We start from the raw sequence: 21,533 nt of genomic DNA on the forward strand, positions 1-21,533 counted from the left end.
ACGTTAGCAGGATGTGCAAGGAACCTCTTCTGATCTCAATCAAAGCTCAGTTTTCTTGGATGGGCCTTTATCTCCGTCCCTTCCTTTGTTCTCCACTCCATCAAAAGCCAAGACAGAAATTCTCCCGGGATTAAACTCTCATCTTCCATCTTTCAGATAACTTTGCTCTTCCCTAAGTGCTGAGGGAGAAGAATGCCAAAAATCCCTGTTGCATGCCACCAAAATACACAAAAAAAAAAAGGTCTTTTAACTCTGCTGGGAAATCTGTCCTTGGTAACTTTGGCAGAAAGTCTTCCACTCTTTCTTTGGAAGCCCAGGATTTGACTGATGAAGAAGATGAGATGGTGGTGCTTGGCATTTCTGCTGTAATTCCAGGGTCTTCTGATCATCCTGGCGTGGCTGGAGGGAGGTGCTGATGAACAGTGCTATTCCCAGCTGGATGTTGGATGTACAAGGACTGGGAGCAGTGGAATTAGACAGGTTTTGGATGGTTGGAGTTGGGCCACACAAGTTATGTTGGTGTGAAGTGCCGGCCTTTTCCAACGTGATTGAAACCTGTCGTAAAAAAAAAAATTGAAATGAGAAAAATGCAGTTTTAAGCATAATTTAACATCTGCACAGACAGTATGGATAGATTTAACTAAAACAGTGCAGATGCTTGAGAGGTGGTGAGTGTAAATCACACCTTCAAACCTCAAAATGTGGCAATTCCGGAAAAAAAACTTCTCTCATCCATCTCCTGCTTTATTGTGCTTCCCTGCGTAGCTGTATATTTATTTTTTCCCCTGTGTATCTGCATGCCTGAATATAAGTACTTTATGTCATGTGTATGAATTTATCTGCATCTCTCCATGTGTTCAGACCTCAGCTGCCACCTAAATAAGCCCAGAAAATGAGGTGGAGAAAACATCTTTCAAGCCTTTTACTCTGCCCTTGTGCTGCTTTTCGGGCCGAAACGAAACCCTGAGTGGCAGTGGGTTATCCCATGGATGCTAAATGCCTGGAATTCCAAGCACTGATGCTGACCCACACGTTATTCTTTCTTCTCCTTGTCTCTGCCTTCTGTTTAGGAGGAAGTCATGGTTCTGTCTCCTGGAAAATGCTGCCCAGAATGTGTCCCAAAGCCCTGCTCCGTGTCGGGAAGAACGTTCCAGGTGACTTGTGACAAACCACACCAAAACCACTCACCATTTTTGGCACTTCTCTCTTTTCCTTCTTCCCAGCCTCTGACTTGCTGCCAGCACTGAGAGCTCAGTACAAACACTGCTTTTTTTCCCTCCTGGAAAGGCAGGAGAGGTGAAATCCATCAGGCCTAGATAAGAATTTGCTGGCCAGCAGAAAGGAAGTTTGCTGGGCCAAGCAAATGAGGCGCTTTTCTTTTCACACTTGCTTTGAAGGAGGAAAGCAGAAAGCACTGGTGGTCAAAGTATTTATAGCTTTCATTGTGTCATCTGGAATTAATTGAATGCATTAGTCAATGAATGTATGTATGTGGGATTTTCTGTCCATGATTTTTTTTGGCTAATAATAGCAGTTCAGGCCTCCCCAACACCACTAGCTTGCAATGAATGAGAAATACACACCCACAGTGTCATCTAGACCTCAGTCCCTCTTCTTCCTGTTTGCTGAGCATGTAGAGATCAGCATTTGTTTAAGAAAAGTTTATTATCTGATACAGACGTGCAGAAGGAGCCATCATATTCCATAAGCAGCTCAGGTTTCTGGAAGGAATTTGGTTGTTTTCCAAGAGTGTTCAACAACTGCATCCATGTTCTTTTTCAACAGCACGGGGAGCAGTGGCAAAAAAATGCCTGCACTGCGTGTGTGTGTCAGAGAGGAGAAGTGAGATGTCTGAGGGAGACCTGTGGCTCTGTCCCCTGCCAGAAGGTACTGAGAAATCACCCACCTCTGATGCCCCAGCTGCACCTTCTGCTGTGCCAAGGGCTTCAGGCAGCCCTGCTCACTGCTGGCTGGTGTTTTTAGGGGGAGAGCAAGGTGCAGCGCCCCGGGAAGTGCTGTGAGGAGTGTGTGTCTTCCAAAGGGAGCTGCTTGCACGGTGGCACCGTCAGGTACCACGGAGAGATGTGGAACAGCACCAGCTGTGACTTCTGCCTGTGCCAGGAGGGGCAGGTCACCTGCCAGGGAGCTGAGTGTGCCAAAGTGGAGTGTGCCAAGGTGAGAAAGGCTTTCTTCTGCCAGGATGGACCTGTCAAGTCTTGGGATTTTTATTTTTTTTCCCCACCTCCCTTTCTATTTTTTCTCGGCTTGAGACACTCGAAGAACTGGCCCTTGTTTTGTGCAGTCCCCTCAAAAACATTTCACAGGGAAGGAGAGCAAACCTGGAATTCCCCATGCAAGTTTGCACAGTGGGCTTCCATTGTGAAGCAAAGCAGTGACTGATTTAACTTGGATTCCCTCCCGTGCTGTGTGTGCCTGCTGTAGTGGAGGATCAGACACACAGAGGATTCAGTGGCGATCGCTGGATTTACCAGGAGCTGAGCATGGGGAGAATGTGCAGGTCAGAGATGGTTAAAAGCCTAAGAAATGTTCCTTTTGTCCTCATTGTGTGTGCTGCAGTGGCCTTCAGCGAGGTAGCTGGATATGGAAGTCAGTGTTGTACTTTCCTTCATTTCTTCCATGCCACTCTTAGCATGGAAGTGAAGCTGGCAAAGTATTTTATTCCCACTGCTGTTTGCTCCAAAACTAATACCCTCCCTGCCAGGTTCTGTTCTATTTGCTCTGCAGTGGATGTGCAAAATGCATTAGGTAGGGTTAAATGCTTCACCCACACAGGTACAAAAATGCTTTGAATTGGTTTTTTTTGCAGTGGGTTAAGACTTGTGCCTTGTTTGTCACTGCACGGGCTGAGATGATTGGGATTGTTCAGCCTGGAGAAGAGGAAGCTTTAGGGTGACCCAATTGTGGCTTTCCAGTACCTGAGGGGCTCCAAGGAAGATGGAGAGACTTTTTACAAGGGTCTGGAGTGACATGATAAGAGGGGAGTGGGTTCACAGTGGCAGAAAGTAGCTTAAACTGGATATTAGGAGCAGGTTGTTCCCTTTGAGGGAGGTGAGGCCCTGGCACAGGCTGCCCAGAGAAGCTGTGGCTGCCCCTGGATCCCTGGAAGTGTCCAACACCACTTGTCCCTTCCAACCCAAACCATTCTGTGATCTGTTCCAGTTGGTGGGCTCTTACCTGTTTTATACCTACTGCTCCACAGTGTCAGTGAGGAAAAGGGAAAGTACTGTGGCCTCCTGGGTTTTCTGTCTCAGTGATGATGCTTTTTCTGCTGCTAAATCTTGAGCAGCAGCACCCTTGTGGTGTGTCTGAGGTCCAGCCAAAACCCAGACATAACAGTTTCACGGGATTAGCTTGTTTTAATGAGTGTTCAAAGGAGTGAAAATCCACACACAGACTCCCAAACTGTAGAAAAATAGGGTGCATCAAGGTGTAAAAAGTGTGTGTTCAGCTGTGACCGTGCCTTTGAAACAGCCGAAACGCAGCGAGCCTGGGACCCCAAGTCACCCCTGCCACGGTGCTGCTGCTGCTGATCACACAACCTGAAACTGCTCAGAGAGATTTTTTTTTTTGCTGGATGAAAATAAAATGGTTGTCATAAAATCTCGTGCACTTGCAGCTGTTTGAGCAAGCTGCCTTCGTGCTCCTGGCTGTAAATTGGATCATTTACACTAATGATGATGGCGTGCTGTCATGGCTCAGTGGGGAAGATTAGTTAATATTCATGCTCACATCTTGGGTACTGACAAAAAAAATTTCCATTATTCAGAAAAGCCAGGGGTGTTTTCCAGGACAAGAGCTGGAGATGTTAACCTGTAGGGTTCAGGACTCCTCAGGTCATGCTCAGTCCTAGTTTGCCTCAACAGTGCAAGGTGTGCATTAATTAATTACAAAAAAATGTTTATTCAAAAAACAAATTCTATGTTTTCTTTTTCCTTTGTATTTTCCTTGTGAAGTTGCAGGTCTGTTTATTTAGGCACCTGCCTCAATAAAATCAGAGCCCATGAGAAGCCAGGAGCACTTGGATTTCTCTCTTCATAAGGCACCTATGAATTTCCTGGTCACATCATCCTACTGGAAGCGTAATGAGGCCGCAGATAGGAACTGTGAGAGGTTTAGCTCCAAACCCTTTCAAACAAGCTTGTCCAGCCAAGTGTCTGTGGTGATTCTGACCTAATCCTCAAAAAGCCTTTTTCAGCAGGCTGTGAGCACGTTCTCAACCTGGAATATGATCAATCTCTCTGCAGCAAAGCCACAACTTATCTCCCACAGCCTCTCCCTTCTCTGAGCCTTGGCAGAACAGCATAGCTGTGATTTTTTGGGCTAGGCAAGCCGTGTTCCATGGATAGTCGTTCCCAGTTTTCCTGTAGCCTGTGTTTGTGGATGTGGGTGGGAGAGTTTACAGTACACAGTAGTGACATGAGAGCCAAGCCCTGCCAAAGGCATTTTGGAGTAATTGAAGAGCAGAAATGTGTAGAAGCAGCAGAGGGAGGTTTAGGCCGTGTGTGGTCCTCGGTGACTTAAGAAACCAGATGGTTCCTCCTCTGGCATCCCCTGCTCAGGAATGCACCAGGGATGTCAGAGAGTGTCACTTAGGTGTTCTCCCTTGGTGAACCTAACAATGAGCAGTGCTGGTGTCACCCTGTCTGTGCCTTTAATAATAAATTAATTAATTTAATAATTCCCATACAAAAACTGAGTGTGCCAGTGTGGCACAGGGAAAATTATCCTGGAGCAGGATTGGCATAAATCAGAAGAACTACCTGGTAATCTTGGAAACCGAAGCTGTTTCTTGTGAGCTGTGTCCTGGTTCCCTAGGAAAAAAAGTCTCTCTCTTTTCTAAATATTCAGCTTCCACTTGGGCACAAAGAGTTGTGGTGAATTGGGGCACTTTATTCCTTTTTCCTGCTGCTAAATTCTTATCTTCAAACTGAAGTTATTTAAGTGGAATCTGCGGAGCTGTACAGTTGTGACAAAGAACAGGCTTTTTCCATCTGGGATAAATAGAGCATGTGCTTTGAAATTCTCTCGGGGAAGTAAAAGTAGAGCATTCAAAATGAAGGTAAGCCTCTATGCATTGAAATCTTGAGGTTGGTCCGGTGAAATCCCAGTGATCCACGGAAAAAAAGGGGGAGTATTTCTCTGCGGGATTTAGGGATGAAGTAATGGCCTTATCGCTGAATTCCGAGGCCTTTTCTGAGCTTTCTTCAGCAACTGCAATATTGGCTAAGCACATTTTTCAAACTATACCTGCAGAGATGAAGTGGGATACGGAGAAGATAAGGTGAAATTAGATATTGGAGATTGCATTCCAGGGCAAGAGCTGTTCTACCTCGGCATTCCACAGCGGTTTTGGTGATGTGGATTCCCTTGGAATTGCTGCAACCTTTTCTCTTCCTCACAGGGTGAAGAATTAATTCACTTAGAGGGGAAGTGCTGTCCTGAGTGTATCTCCAGCCGTAGTTACTGTGTTTACAAAGAACATACCAAAGCTGTGAGTATCCTTGTACTTTGCAGCAGGGAATAGAGAGTTCTGCTCACAAAGGTTTGGAGGGGTTGGCTCTCCCTCTCTGGTTCTGAGAAGGATATTATTTGCAAGTGTTAGCAGAAAAATAATCCATTAATATCATCTGCAGATTGCTTTTGCAGTTTGCAGAAACACTCGTGTGCATCGGCCGCAGAATTTCACTTTTCCTTGGTCTCCTTTGTGCAGCTCAATCAATCATTCTCCTTTAATATTTAATATCCCTGCTCAGAGGTTTCCTGCACATTTCATAAAGATAGTTGATTTTAATCCTATCAAGTAGAAGCTACAGAGCTGGGGCAGTGTGTAGCTTTCTGACAATATATCCCACTAATTATAATCTTTACAGCAACAGGAGCCCATTATTAATATTTTCAAGGAACTTCCCTCTGAAGTTAAAGAGAAAGGAAACATTGATTCTCTCAGTTTAAATATACCAGTGGTGGATTTTTCCTTGCCCTCACGGATGAGCACTGGAGCTGACAGCTGCTCTTTGCCAACAGATGCGGGAAATGGGAAATTTAATATTTTTCGGGGCTTTTTTAACGTGCTGAGCCTTTCTTTGCTCAGATCCCTTTCCCTGCCCCAGGTGAGGTAAAACACTAAGGTGGGAGCTTTTTTCCAGTTGCTGTTTTGTCCTTTCTGAGAGAGGAGCTGGCTTTGTGAGCATTTAAAATGCCTGCTTGTCTCTTTTCTGCGGAGCCCTTCATCCCTGTGCTGTTTCACCCGGAGATCTCTCCACCTGCCAGATCAGCACCGAGGCTTTCCTTGGCTCCTGAAGCTGTGTTTCTTTCTCCTGCAGAACGGGGAGACCTGGGCAGAAGGGCCATGCCGGGAATGTGAGTGCAGGGATGGGGAGGTGACCTGCTTCCAGCGCTCCTGCCCGCCCTGCCCGAGGGGCAGCCGGCCTCTGGAGGCCAAGGGAGACTGCTGTCCACGCTGCCAGCCAGGTACAGAGCCAGGGAAATCCTTCTTCTGGAATCCCTGCAGCCTTCACTCCCCCAGCAGCACTCTGATCCCCAGTGGAATCTTATCTTGTCTCCATTTTTCAGTTGCTAATTAACTAGTTTCCCTACAATTTAGTTCCTAGATAAGTTTGAGGCTCCCAGTGACTTCCCCTGATTTAAATGGCAACTTTATTTTGGCATAAGAACTTCTCCTCAGGGTTGGTGTTTTGGAAGAGTTTTGTCTTTTTCTCTTTTCTTTCCCTGCTCCTTTCTGAATCCTAGCGTGAGTTTCAGAGTTTATGGGCTCCTGATTATCTCTTGGGAGTGGGAAGAAGAAAGAAAGTGCATCCACTTCTATGCCGCAAGCTCACCTGGGGCTGAATGGCTGCCAGTTAATAATTGTTTGGAAAGACTAGCATAGCCTTGGCTTATATGGTAATTTTGCCTATAAATTCCTTTTTCTCCAGGATATTGTCATTCCCCTGCATTTACATTTCATGGCTGGGAGGCTTTAGCTGTGGATTGCTCCTTCTTTTGGGTAGCTCTTCTTGTTGCATTCATATAACTTTGGTTTTATCAGGGTGCTCCAGTTAATGCTTTATCTCAGTAAAAAAGAGAGTAGCTTCACAGTTTAATTGTGCTGGGGCACATTTAGCATCTCCTTGTTTTAAAGCTTGTTATTTGCTGCATGCTAATGGAAGTGCAAAGCACTACAGAAAGAGAAGTGAGGAAAAAGTGGGTTTGGTCAGTTCAGATGGAATTGTCCTGGATTTTTGAGAGGGAACAGCATCTGCACAGGCTGCTGAGGGAGGGATAGATGATACAGTGCTCTCAGCACCTCTCCCTTCTCCTTATCAAGAAGTACCTCTGTCTGCTGGTTATCCCTGAAAAAGTGGTGGCATCGTGGTAGCATTTTGGGAAGCCCAGGCTTTGGAGTCATAGAGAGACATACAGAGCCAAGCCTGCATTTTTTGTGTCTTGAAGGGTAACTGGCAATTTCCCTTACCCAGGCCTGCTGTTTTCCCTCTGTGTTTTTCTGTCTTGCAGCGGTGGGGGATGAGAAACAAATGCAAAATGCAGCCTGCAGCGGTTCAGTCTGTGAGCCCAGAACACCAGCCCCTGCTGCATCTGCTTCCATAAAGCCAGCAAAAATTGATTGCTGCTTCTCAGAGGTGTTCTGGGGGAAGCTGGCAGAGAGAACCCATTCCTTTTCAGGCAGGGGAAACCAAAAAGCCCTGGGCACTGGTGTATTTATGTTAAAACCTGTAAATATTCCCTCTCACTGAGAACTTTTGGCTTGGAGTCTCACTGAGAACACTTGGCTGGGAGCAGAGGGGCTTTTTTTTGTAGTCAGAGAAAAATTATTCTGTTCTATATCTCTCCAAGTACTTGTGGCCAGGAAGTACTTCTGTGGTGCTGTGCCATCAAGGTTTTTCTGGAGGTGGAAGCATTCTTCCATCTCTACTCTGACCTGGCATGGACACAGAGTCTTGACTTACTGCAGGGTTTGGCTTTAAGAATCTCAAATTCAGGTTGTTTCAGGCTGTTAATTCCTGGTGGCTCACAATTTTTACTGCTGAGAAACCATGTGGACAATGAATACCCTTTTAATCAATTGCCTAGAAAATCTGAGTCTATATAATGACTTCTCACATACTAAATAGAGCAATAAAACATTTAGCCCCTTTGATATAATCCAGTATATAAAAACCCACTCCAAAGCTAACGCACCTTGTAACACCCAGGGAAACAAGCCATGAATTTCACTTTGATTTCGGAGTGGCACTGTTTTGCTCCTTCCTGGCTGCCAGCACTGCTCTGTGTGTTCCCCCTGTGCCAGGTGAGTGCCACCCAGACTGTGTGAGCTGCTCCCAGGCCTCTGATGGCTGTGACTCCTGCCGGGACCCCGGGAAGCGGCTGCAGGACGGGCGCTGCGTGGAGATGTGTGGACAGGGCTTCTACCAGCACGGGGGGGCCTGCTTAGGTAATTCCTGCAAGGGGTTATACCCCTCCTTCTCTGCTGCATGCTGTAATTCTGGCTGTGGGATCCCATGGGTTCATCATGAAGAGATTGCCAGGCTTTGGTTGGAAAAGCATCCAGGCACGTGCTGCGTTGGAAACACGAGGCTTTGTGAGGTTTCAGATGGAAGCAGACGCAAATTCTTCGACTCTTTAGCCAGAATGAGGCAAAACCATCTCGTCAGAGCGGGGTGGGGGTTCTTTCTGCAGCAGGGATTTGGGATTGATTTTTCTTCTCTCTTCTTTCCCCTGGAAGCCTGCAATGAGACCTGCTCAGCCTGCACCAGTGGATTTGAGTGCTCCTCGTGCCGGACACCCCTGCTGCTGAAGGATGGGCAGTGTGTGAGTTCCTGTGGGAAGGGCTACGTTCAGGATCAGCTCCTCTGCACAGGTACCTGGGAGCAAAAGAGGCTGCAGTGCTCTTGTGATGGCAAAAGCTGTACCTGGGCTATGGGAACCCTCTCTCTTGAGGCACCTGCTGTTGACATAGGTGTTAATGTTTACCCTAGAGTAAAGGAAGGAGTCAGTGAACAGAGGAACCGAGTCATACAGGGTAAAATTGATCACTGCTTGGGGAAATAGTCACGGCAGTTCCTCAGTGGATCAGTTCTGTTGTGTGTTTTTTTGACTTCAGTGCAGACTGCCAGCGCCTGCTCATGCCAGACCTTTCAGGATATGTTACTTTGAGGTGGATGCAAAATTGCTTGGAGGGGTGGGGGATTGATAGCACTCAGGAAATACTTTCTGGGGAAGTTTCCTGCTTAGTTTTGTCATTCATTTGCTCCATACTGTGTGCACTTCCTGGAAGTGCATTGAGCTCGCTGCTCTCAGGAAGCATTTTCACAGAGTAAATTGGCAATTCTATAAAACACTGAGATGTGTCTAAATCCTTTATCATAGCACTTGGAAAGAGTGAGAGTAAGATGTGGAAGTTAGCTTTCTCTTTGAAGGAACTATGACAGTGCTTTTATGAGCTTCCCCATCTCCTTTGAAATAACTTTAAACTCTCCCCAAACTGTAGAGCAGCTGCTTTTTCATCATGGCAGTTTAATTGTTTTCTCTAAAATTAACACTTTTCTCGTCTTGATGTTGGCCTTTTGTAGAAGGCTTCTAATTATTCCTGCAGCTCTGATTCAGCAGAGGGGTGGAACGACTGCTTAACTTCTGAGCCGTCTCTTGAATTTCTTTGGAACTAACTGTCTTGCTCAGAATTTAATACAGGCTGGGGGCTTTTGGCACATTTCAGGGCAAAGCACTTTAGATGGTAAGTCCAGCTTCCTTTTCTCAAGTGGTTTCCCTTGAAGAGCTCACCACTTGTTTCAGATTTTGAAAGGCTGAAAAAACTCCGTCCTCCAGCAGCCACTACAGCCCAGGACTCTGCTGTGGATGTATAAATAGACAAGAGAGACCCAGTCCAAAAGAATTTATAGGCTTAAGTATCAAATAATCTTCTACTTCATTGGGTTTTATTTTATCATTTCCTTTCCACCTGCTCTTGGTGTTTTAATTGGCAGTGCCCATGTACTGCTGAAGGGGTAGGGAAAGGCTAATGTTTCATTTTATTGCTGGTTTGTAGATTACCGATTGTACGCTCCATCCAAATTTGCAGTCACGCATGCTTGTAGCTGAACGTTGCTGGGAAAATTTGTTCCTCTTTCCTCAAGGGAATTAAACCAATTTGCTTTAGTTCTGCCTGGCTGCATTTTCTGCATAAAGTCAAACCAGTGGAGAAAGTCTTACATTTCAGATGCGGTCCGTAATTCACGGCCGTTCACTCTTTCCTTGTATCCTCTTTATTCCTGCAAATCTCTAATCACATTGTGGAGACGGGCCTCAGACTGCTCCCAAAGATTTTCCTCATAATGGTTTTTACATCCACAATAAGCATGTTCCAAAATCACAGAAAGGATGAACTAGACTGTGTTAATTGCTATAGTTCCAGTAAAGTCCCTCTTGAGGAATTCACTCTGGACTTGAAAGAGACTTAGCACCAGGTTTCTTGCTCTGTCCTCTTGTAGAAACACTGTTGTCTGCATTGTAGAAAAACACAGTGAATTAGCCTTTCCTTTTGTTCGTGTTTTGTAACAACTGGTCTAATTGAGTCCCTTTTCAGTTTTTGATTACAGTTGTTTGATCTCTGCCCTATTTTAATCCTACACCAGGGTTGTTTGCTGCCCCTATCCCCCCACTTGCTTCTGTGAAGGATTAAAACCATTAAGAGAAAGTAAAATGGAGAATAAGAGGTAATAAGTTCAGTTATGTAGCAGTGGATTAGAAGGTCATGGTTGAGTTTGTGTCAGGCAGAGTGGTGGGTTCTCCCTTGGCAAAAAAAGAGCTCCCCCACCAAAGGCAAAGCAAAGATAAACTGTGTCTGCTTGGTAGAATGGAAGGGCTCGAAGGACTTGCAGTGTTTAATGCTCTCACTGCCTTCTCCTAACTTAATTATTTATGTTTTCAGGATTATTCAAAAGCCCAGGCAGAGCTGGAGTGTTTCAGCTTTCATCTCCCAAAATGCGAACGTTGAAGTGTGTAACTTGACACTAACAGACCCATCTCACTCTGGAGCAAAGCACTTGGATTTCTGCTCCCTACATGTTGCTTTTCCGTGCTGTCCCTGGCTGTGGGGCATCCTCCAGGATCCAGGGCTGAGTGTGGCTGAGCTGAGCTTGCCCAGCTCCCAGGGAGGAGTGCAGGGGAGAGGTGGCACACATCTGTGGGACCCCCAAGCCCTGCAGTGCCTTCTGTGTTCTTGCTGGGATACCACTGGCATTGCCCTTCTGCTGTGGTCAGACCTGGGAAGAGAGAGTTTGGTGAGCTGCAAAACAGCCCCTACAAATCCCAGCTGGAAATAGCCAGGGGGTTGGAACCAGCTTCCTGGCCATGCAGTCACTTTTGTTGATATATTTTCACACAGCCACTTCATTGCTGCAGGCAAAGATGTTTGAGCTGACGGTGACTCATTGAATGCTTCCATTTTTCCCTTGTTCTTTCTGTGGAGTTGGTGCCTGGCTGTTTGGGTGAGGAGCAGCTGTTGAGCCTGGCAGTGATCCAGTGCTGAAAGAGCCAGGGATTCTGGAGTCAGGGTGTGTAATCACGGGATCAGGGAATCACAGAATGGTTTGGGTTGGAAGAGACTGTAAAGATTATCCTGTTCCAACCCCTCTGCTGTGGATGCTTTCCACTATCCCAGGTTGCTCACAGCTCCATCCAATCTGGCTTTAAACACTTCCAGGGATCCAGGGCAGCCACGGCTTCTCCAGGCAACCTGTGCCTCCCCCCCCTCACAGGGCTTTGCCAAGGGCCAGCAAGAGCCAACTGGTAACTGTTTAAAAACAGGCTGCCAGCAGGGAGAAGTGTCTCTTGGAAGGGAGCAGCACCTCTAGGGAGGAATTGAGAGCTTTGCAAATGACTGGGAATGTTCAGAAGTGCTGACATACTGAGGCAGGTTAACAGGCAGGGGTCCCAGCCATGCAGTGGGAAGTCTGCAGTTAAGGGATCTGAGTCCTGGCACCCACTCTTTCAAATACATGGTGAAAGTTAGACTGAGCTCAGAGAGGAGCAGAATAGGCAGGTCTGGAAGGTGAAGTGAGGACATTCCACTGCTTAGAAATTTACAGCATGAACTCATGCTCTGCAGTTAACTTTGGAGTGTAGACGTGCCCTGAGAATCATCCAAGCTGGAGTGAGATGCAGGGTTTTTTATCAGCAAGGGAAATGATTGACTGGAGCAGGAAACTCTGCACATGCTCTGCCTTGGGATGGGATGGTTGGTGCTCATTGTGCTGGGATTGTGAGGGGAAGATCCTATCCAGTACAGGATGCCCAGGGTCCTTTTGAGAGACCCCTCACACTGGAGTGTTCAGGAAGCAGAAGAGCCACAGCATTCTGGAAAGATCAGGAATGAGGTGGAGGGAAAGACGATGCAGGAAGGGGGAGAGCAAACAGCTAATCAAGACAAGAAAAGGGAAGATAAACCAGGATGGTAGTGTGGAGAAGGAGCATCCAGAATGCCAGAGGACCACGTGCTGGGCATGAGCTCAAATTGTCCTGTGTCTTGCCCCCTGAACACTCCCTGTTCTAACCCCAGGTGTTCCAGTTCCCTCCGTGTGAGATGGAGCTGATAGCACTTCCCTGCCTTGGGCAACAGTGAAATCCCCTGGGAGGGATGGGGTGTTATGCCCCTCTGTGTATAATGTGCTCCAGGATCTGTGGATGAGCTGCTGCTGGTTTCTGCCTTGCACTGATGCTGCTCACAGATGAGATTTTTCTTGGGTGGCTGCAACTTGGGACGTGTTTGCAGGGCAAACATCAAGAAGTTTCCTTCCCCCACCTGCCACAGACTGGGAGCACAAGCATGTACCTGCCTTATTGTGAAATAATGAATTGAAGAACATTTTTGGAACATATTTGGGTGTAATTAAGAAAAAAAACAAACCCAAACCAAATGTAACAGCTAAAAGAACTGTAATTTGCACCGTTCCTGCAACACTGGGAGCACAGGATCTGATAGGAGTCTGTGTCCCTTATTTTCCCCAGGAATTACTCAGGCTGAGCATGTCAGGATTCCTGATAAGTCAGTTCCTTCTGCACATGGAAGGACAGGAGGAGTTGTTCCTGGAAGCAGGCTGGCTTGTTTCTCATTTTGCCAAACATTGAGTTCAGCCCCGCAGCGCAGTTCTGTGTGTGTGTGCCCGGAGCTGGGTTACTGTCAGCAGTCACCCCCAGGATCTGAGATGGGATCTATTCCTATTTCCCTTTGTGCTTCTGCAGCCCCTGGCACCAGGCACTTTACAGTGTTCCCAACACTCTTCCTGGGCTGATAACAGCTACTCTGATCTGTGCTGCTGTCACATTCCACGTGCAAAATGCAGCTGGAAGTCGTCCTGCCGGGATGGCTTGGATGACAGGTTCTAACCTAAGAGCAGCAGTGGGTTGTGTTTGTTATTTTTTCATCTTCTGGAGCAGTGCAAGCCTGAGCAAACCCGTGAAGAAGTGAAGTGGTGCAGGCTCTTTGTTGTAAGGAGCTGGCTGGAAGCGGGTTATTTGCTAATCCTACACTTCTCTCCCCTGCAGCCTGTCACGAGTCCTGCTCCTCGTGCTGGGGAGCTGCAGAGAACCACTGCCTGTCCTGCAAAGACCCATCACACGTGCTCCAAGCAGGGCTCTGCCTGCCCAGCTGTGGCCAGGGCTTCTACCCAAAGGATGGCATCTGCACTGGTAAATAGCTGGGAGAGAAATGCTCTGCACGAGCGGGAATCAATATTTCATTTAGCCGTGCAGCAGCTGTGACTTTATTCGAGTCTGACAAGCCAGCTGCACCTCGTGCCTTCCTGCAGGATGAGGGAAGCTGCTGTTTGTTTGTGAGATTATTAAATTCATTAACACTAATCAGATGCTGCAAGGTTTAAGGGGTTTTTCCTCGCTGAACAGCTTGAGAACCCGAGTTGTTTCTGAGGGCTTGACAAATCCATTTGTCTGCGGAAAGAAAAATGGCTTTTGCCGGCAGGTTTCTGTAAATTTAATTATAATTCAGCATCACAGTAACTAATACCTGCACAGCAGATGTGCCTTGGGAGCTGGGAAGGTTTGCTGGGAGAAAGGGAGAAGAGGTGGCTAGAGGGAATTGAAAGATCTAAGTCAAACAGATCCTGAAGGGGGGTGAGAAAAAAAATCTCAAGGAATCTGACATTTGCCACATGCATTCCAGCTGTTTCAGAGGACTGTGCATGGTCAGTCAGGGCTTGTTGGGCTTCAGGTGTGCGGCTCACACAGGTGTGTCTGGGTCACACTTTGCTAGAGAGAGTTTAAAAGCTGGAACATGGTGGCAAAATGATTGCTATTTGTGCTTATTCTGGATGACCAGGTGTTCCTCTTCATTTTGGCCCATGTCTGTACAAGGTAGTTTTATTCACCTATGTTTTAAGTGTGCAGGCTTGAAATCTTATGGCTGAAAAGGAAATTTAACTTGGGTTTGGTTTTTATTGCCAGTGGTTTCTTGAAACCCCATAGCTGTTCCTTGAAACCTCTGAGGTTCAGACCTTTCACCTTCTACCACAAACCATGCATTTTGATACCCAGCTGGAGATCTCTTTTGTCTAGTGAAAAGAAACAGAAATTGGTTAAGTAAAATGCTTGACTCTTAAAAATATCCAGCAGCATATTGCCTTAGGGAAGCCAGAGTTCCTTGGTGCTCTTGGACAAGAGGTCAGTTCAGAGCTGATTGCCTGGGACAATATAGACCAGGGGAATTGATAAGAAAAATTATCATGCTTGATTTTAGCTGCATTTTCCCACTTTGAAGAAAATGGGGACGGGGGAAATTACCACTTGTTGAAATCATCTTTCCCCCACTCCTTCCTGAGCAGTCTGTTAACTGCTGCTTGCTGTGCACTGCCATGTAAAGATTTATAGGGTGGATTCCATACGTGGGGAGAGGTTGATGGCTCTGCTGTTGTTCCCTAATTGAGTGCATGTCATTAATGAGCTGTTCTCCTGGCAGCTTGTGGCCAGTTCTGTGAGAGGTGCTCTGCAGAGGCAGCCAGGTGTGTGAGCTGTGCTGCAGGGAAGCTGTTACACGAGGGGAAGTGCATCCCTCGGTGCCCAGACGGGCATTTCCCGACTGCCAGTGGGAGATGCGGAGGTAAGAGCTGGATTTTGCATGACCCTTTCCAAGGCTCTCAAGGCACTCTCCTTGCATTGTCTGCTCTTCCATAAACGTGGGGAGGGAATTTTAAGAACAGAGAAATGGGAGTAGGGACAGGGAATTTTATTTTTTTTTGTTTGTTTTCCTTGGGTTCACTTGTGGTGGATTGTTTCAATAACCTCTTTTCCTGGCGAAACATTCAAAACATCGTGCGAGCGAGAGTTATTACTGTTAGTACTTACTAATACATGGGAACTTCTGCTCTCATTAGTTCACCTAGTTGAGTCTCATTCCAGCTGGGAGTTTTCTACAGCTGGAGAAGGCTGTAGTCAGCAACACCACTCTCAAGGAGTAAAAATGGGATGTTGCAGCTCTGTGTGCTCCGTTTCTTTATCAGCTTGTCACGCTTCATGCTCCACGTGCGAGGGACCTCTGGCCACTCACTGCACCTCCTGTTCCTTCCCTCTGGCATTGCGCCAGGGCCAGTGCCTGGAGAGCTGTGGAGAGGGATTTTACCAGGATCACAACATCTGCAAGGGTAAGCTCTGTACTTGGAATAAGTTCCCCAGCTGCTGTAAACCAGGTTTTGTTTTTCCTTTCTCCGATGCTGAAGCAGTCAGTGCTTAATTCCTGCCTTTCCTGTTGATTGTTTTCTGCTTTGAGAAAAAGCAGGTTTACCCACATAATTTCTGCTTTCACACCTTCAGGATTTAGCGATTTCAGGGACTTTTTTGGGCTTTTTCCTTCTTCTCTGTGCACACTGCTGAAATAAATGTTCATTGCTTCCAGGTTTTTACCTCAACATGAGTTAAGAGGTGGATGAAATTCCACATCTACCTGGTATGAAGTTCTACATCTGCTTAGTATGAAATTCCACATCTACCTAGTATGAAATTCCACATCTAGGTAGTATGAAATTCCCCATATTCATGGTATGAAGCTCCACATACATCTGGTAGATTTGCAAAGACTGAGGTCATCTTTGCAGTTGTGGGAAAAACGAAAATAGGGAAGGTGAATTTCTGCTTCGTGTGAGCCCTTCTCACTGTCATTCCTTGCTGTCCCTCCTAGTGAGATTGAGCTCACTGTTGCAGTTCCACAAATTAAAGGAGAATTGGCTGCCTGTGGCACAGGGCTGCAGTTTCTTATTTGTTCATCAGCTTTACTCGGGAAAAGCGCCGTTCCTTGGGGGCGAGGGGAATGATGTCAAAGTACTTTTCTAAAATCCCTGTTCTGTTGTAGCAACCAGGACCAGATGCTGTTGGGCCTTGGGAAAGCTGTCCCTTGTCCTTCTCCCTGGTAAAGCTGTGGCTCTCATGGCTCTCTCCCCCTATGCCCAGGTTGCCACCCATCCTGCCGCTCCTGTGCCGGCCCGGGGGCCGCGCGCTGCCTGCAGTGCCGGGCGCCTGAGGACGTCCTGCAGCCTCACCTGCCCGGGGAAGGAGCTCTCCATGGCCTTTGCCTCCCCCTCTGCCCATCCCAGTTCCATGTGGATAGCACAGGAGTCTGCAGAGGTGAGAGGAGCTGTTCAAAGCCCTGGGGCGTGGGTGTTTGGGGGGAGCTTGTACCGTGTTTGATTCGTATATGCCGGAAGCCCTCTGCTTGCCTCGTGACTGCCATGAGTGTTTCAGCTCTGTAACTTTCAAAATGGCAAATCCTAGTACTTTTGAGGGAAAATATAATCTACATAAGACTCCTGACTAAAAGACCCAGGTACTTTCTTTTTAAGTGCCTCTGTTCAAGCCTGCACAGCTCAGCTCAGCGTAGCCTCCTTTCCATTGAAGCTGAGTACGTGATTTTTAGCACCAACTTACTTTGAAGCAGGATCAATCCTTAAAGCCTTTTCAGAAGAGACTGAGCTTTTTCCTTCTTAGCCCTTGGAGCAGGTCAAGACATCCCACAGCAGTCTTTTCTTTTGAGGAAGCTCTTCTGCTACATGCCCTGCAGCATACCTGCTATCCCTGCTCCTGAAATACCAGCTAGCATTTCCATGAAAGCTAGAGTTTGGAAAAGTGGCTAATGCGGTGTGCACTGGGGATATGTGTGGTTTCCTACCAGTCAGAGAGATAGTGACTAAAGTAAAGTAGTAGTAATAACAATAGTAACAGCACAACTGGTGGCTATTTCTTCCTGTTGGAAAAAAAAAAAATCTTTTCAAAGTGGACATAATTTAAAATCCAGTTATTTAATCCAGTTATTTTATCTCTTTGTCTCAGCTCATTGGAATGAGTACAAGCTCATTCCAGTGCTTTGACCTGATTCCTGAAGGCATTAGTTTAGTGTACAATCCATACAGTGGCTGTTCCTTGGCAGGTAATGGGTTTTCCTGGCTGAGTCCAGGTCATGGGGTAGAAACGGTGTGAGGAAATCCATATATCCCTGCCTCAGGTGGGTGACCAGGCCTGAGCAGAGCTCAGTGACAGCACTGAATTATCTCATGGGGCAAGAATCCCAGCACAGCCCTTGTGGTATTGGTTCTGCTGTGTCAGGGGTGGCATTAGAGTGGGAGTTTGATTTATTGTAGAAAGGGGTGAGAGCTCAAGATGTCAAACTCTGAGCTCTCACTATAAAATACTCATGCGAGGTTTGGAGGTTCAACCTTTTGGAAAAAGCAAACCCACAACATTGTGCAGAACAGAAACATGTTCATATGTAAGGCAAAATGCTGGTTTTGTAGAATCAGAATGGCCTGGGTTGGGAGGGACCTGAAAGATCTCCCTTGCAGCCAGCTAAGTGTAGTTGTATAAATTATTTTATTTCATTTAATGTCTTCTCTCCAGCCCTGTGTCTTGTCTCCCCACAGTCCAGAAGTCTGTGTTCAACCCACACGGTGGAACCTGTGGCCTCCAGCCACTGCTCTGATAAACATGATGTTTTTAGCTAGTGAGTTGATGTATTTCTTTAATCAGATGGCTTAGTTGGAGATGGTTTGCTTTAGGGTCAGTGCCAGGAAAGAAGTGCAATTTTTAACTGCGCTCTTCCTTCTTGCTGGATCATCCTTGTGGTGAGCTTCAGGTGGCCAGTCCACCTCTGTGGATGTTTGCTCCAGAATGGCTGATGGTAACTGTGCAGTGACAGGAGAACCTGCCTGGAGTAACTGCAGGGTGATAACAGAAGGTGGTTCCAGCAGCTGGTAAGTTTGCAGAACCCCAGAGCTCTTCTGGAGAGGACAGCAGCATCACACGGTGTTGGGCAGCTCAGCTTTGCATTTCAGTAATGAACTGCATGGGTGCAAAGAAATATTAAATATGCAGCTGCCTCTGCTTGCTCCTTATCTTCAGGAACTGTGCTCCACTTTGTACTCCTTTCTGCCTCTTACAAGCAGAGAATTCTGTAAAGGAAAAAAATCCCTTCCTGTCATCCTTGGGAAGAAAGCAATCTGGCCATATTTTGAGGCAGTAAGAAGCGAAACAAGCCAGAATTAATTGGGCTTTCTGTGTGTTCTTGTTTTTTTTTCCCCTTCCCTGCAGAGTGCCACCCCTCCTGTGCAAGCTGCGTGGGGAATTCTTCCCAGGACTGCACGGCTTGCCCAGCTCCTGCTGTGCTGCTGGAGGGAAGGTGCCTCCCCACGTGTCCCCAGGGAATGTTCAGCCATGGGGATCGCTGCTCCTGTGAGTGCCCCTGCAGCCTGCCCTGCTGCTTTTTATCAAGCTGTTGAAGTGTTTTTCAGGGGAGAATAGGGTAGTCCAATTTCAGGGAATGGAATCTCCTCCTAATGGGAGGGAGATGTACACTTGGAATCATAAATTATGCTCAGTTTTGCTCCTCGGGACTGTTTCCCTGAAGATGTTTCGTGCTTGATTCCAGGATGATGTTCCTAGCTTGTGTGCTAGGAAAAAAACCTCTTTAATGGACAACACCAATAAATAGAATGCTTTTATTAGGCTAAGCCTCAAATTTAGAGAGAAGAGCCTTTTCTAAAATCCGTTGCTCATTTATTCAACTTTTCCAGCCAAGGAACAACTCTATAAATAGATTTCTTTGGCAGACCATTGTAAAGATTCATCAGTTCTGAGGTGTGCACTGCCACCTTAGAGCTGAGGTAACTGCTGAGTGCTGCTTTACGTGGTTTCAGGCTCATAAAAATGTCTTAGAAACAAAATTTCAGTGTCAGGAAAGTGGCTTCTTACAAGCTGTGTCCTTTTATTCATAAAGAGCTTTGAAAGTAGTTTTTAAGAATTTTTTACTGCCTGTTAGCCGTAGTATTTTTATCTCCCTCAGATCTGTAGCATGGAGATCTGACATCTGTCTTTCAAGCTGGAAGGATACAAAAGCAGTCCATTAAATATTTTTGAGTGTTCTTAAGCCACTTTCTCTGCCATGTCTTTGTTGAGCCTTTAGCAGACAGAAAATGGCTAATGAGCTGGCTGGGCATTCCTGCTTTAGAGGTTTCGGTTTGGGAGGGCTTGGTGGAGAAATCCTTCCTCGGTTTTCCTCTCATGCATATCGAGCTCCACAGTGGTGTTCATACAGTCCCAAGAGAAGTTTAATTTATCTCCCCTGTGCATCCCACTCTGGTTTTTTATATGCACAAGCATATGCAGGAGGGAGGAATAACAGGGCCAGTCTCTCCCTCTCTCTTTTATTTTGTGCCTGGATCTATACCTTGATTAATGAGGGGAACAAATCACATTTCTTAAACTGGCAAGCCATTCCTCATCTTGTTTATTCAAAATGAGGATGTGAGAGCCTTCCAAACCACAACCCTGCAGTCCCCTGGTGCCATCAGACCATTTTATGCCCGTGTTTTGTAGGAATATAAATGATGGTGGGAGCTGGTGTTTTGGGAAGGGAGAGGAGAGGGTGCATCAGGAGCATAACCAGGAGTGTTGATTCTCTTCCTCAGCCTGTCATCCATCCTGCAAGACATGCCATGGCCCCTCTGATTGGGAATGCTCCACCTGCCACCCCCATGCCACTCTGGATCGTGGGAAGTGTAGGACAAGCTGCAAGGAGGAGCAGTACCTCAACCTGGTGGGGTATTGTGTGGGTGAGTAAGGGAGCTGCTGTGGGGGATGAGCCATTAGTCTGTGCCATTAGACTGCTGCTTCACACTGCCAGGAAAGCTGCTTAGATCCTGCTCAGACCTTCAGGGAAAGGAGTTAAGTTAAAGTTTGTGATCCAGAGAAGCAGTTTATGGGGCCCTAAAGTAAAGCTGGCGCAGCAAGCATTGCCGTGTGCATTTTTGGGAGGTAATAGGATTTCTGGATAGGGGTTATGCTGTGTGGGTGCTCAGTGCCTGCACTTAAACCCATCATCTGAAACCACTGATTGCGTTTATCTGTTTAAAAAGAAAAATCACTTTTAATCCGTCACACAGACACGTATAAACCTATCCTGGGAACTGCTCCAACAATTTCTGAGCTTTATCAAGCCATTTTTTTTCCTTTATCAAAAAAAGCTACGGTGTGTGAGGCTTAGTCCAGGCTGAACAGTTCCAAATGAGATAAGGAATCCTAAGAAAAGGGAAAAAATGCATTAGAAGTAATAAATATATCCATTGAGAGGCTATTGTTCTCAGCTTAATATGATTTCCCTTCACTGAGCCTTCTTTTTGCTTACATCTATGTCCTGGATGTTTTTTTGTGAAAGACTTGTTTCTTTGCTCTCCACAGCTTAATTCTGTGAACCATTTCTTCATCTTCCTTTTAAACAGCAGCGATTGTTTTGTCTGCAGAGACAAAAAGAGCGGGGAAAGGAAGTGTGTGAGGAGTAGGAAAGTACCCTAAAAGTACTGTACAGCTCCTTAGGAATTCAGGTTGGGGGATGGAGATGTTTCATGCAGTCAGGTAACTACAACCTGGAAATAATTCAGCTTCTCAGTGTAAAGAGGTGGATCTGTCCTGCACAATTTCAGGGCATACAGTGGTGTACTTACTAATGTCCTGTCACATCTCAGAGCTCTATGCACTTTATTTCTTCCCCATTAATTTGCTCTACGCTTCCTCTGAAAGAAATCCCATGGAAAAATGGCCTTCCCCTGTAAATTTACTTGGGGGAAGCCTTGGTACCATTTGTCATCAGTCAGAGACTCTTTCTGAGGAGGGTTTTTTCTGCTGCTTTAGTTATCCCTTTGCTTGGTGTCATGGACACCAAAACTCCCAAATCCCGGCCATCAGGGAGATGTCACCGTGCTGGAAGCTGGAAGCAGTGGGTTCCCTCAGGCAGGGTGGAGGGAATTCCTTGTGGCATAGGAACCCTCAGTGTCCAGGTGTTTCTTTGTCCCACTGAAGCTGTGAGAACCATTGCAGAGGAACATAACTGAGGGTTTTTTTTTGCCTCCACAAACAAAGCTGCGCTTTGGCCCCGGCTTGGCAGCCTGAAGTGTGTTTGTGCTAAATTTATGTCTGGAGTTTAAGCAAAGGATGTTTGTCGCCAGTTC

The 21,533-nt window shown here is 46.5% G+C and overlaps 1 protein-coding gene across 1 annotated transcript in view; it reads left to right on the forward strand.

Moving 5' to 3' along the window:
• FRAS1 (Fraser extracellular matrix complex subunit 1) overlaps positions 1-21,533 on the forward strand; it is a 106,139-nt gene that overhangs the window by 36,664 nt on the left and 47,942 nt on the right. Inside the window, exons 7-19 of the mRNA XM_058838902.1 lie at positions 1,071-1,154; positions 1,786-1,887; positions 1,984-2,175; positions 5,423-5,512; positions 6,345-6,492; positions 8,330-8,473; positions 8,765-8,899; positions 13,582-13,725; positions 15,008-15,148; positions 15,549-15,689; positions 16,492-16,665; positions 18,622-18,762; positions 19,998-20,141. Coding sequence (XP_058694885.1) covers positions 1,071-1,154; positions 1,786-1,887; positions 1,984-2,175; positions 5,423-5,512; positions 6,345-6,492; positions 8,330-8,473; positions 8,765-8,899; positions 13,582-13,725; positions 15,008-15,148; positions 15,549-15,689; positions 16,492-16,665; positions 18,622-18,762; positions 19,998-20,141 — 1,780 coding nt within the window. The remainder of the gene's footprint in view (positions 1-1,070; positions 1,155-1,785; positions 1,888-1,983; positions 2,176-5,422; positions 5,513-6,344; positions 6,493-8,329; positions 8,474-8,764; positions 8,900-13,581; positions 13,726-15,007; positions 15,149-15,548; positions 15,690-16,491; positions 16,666-18,621; positions 18,763-19,997; positions 20,142-21,533) is intronic.

This window comes from Poecile atricapillus, chromosome 4 (assembly GCF_030490865.1).
Source record: "Poecile atricapillus isolate bPoeAtr1 chromosome 4, bPoeAtr1.hap1, whole genome shotgun sequence".
NCBI classification, from domain to species: domain Eukaryota; kingdom Metazoa; phylum Chordata; class Aves; order Passeriformes; family Paridae; genus Poecile; species Poecile atricapillus.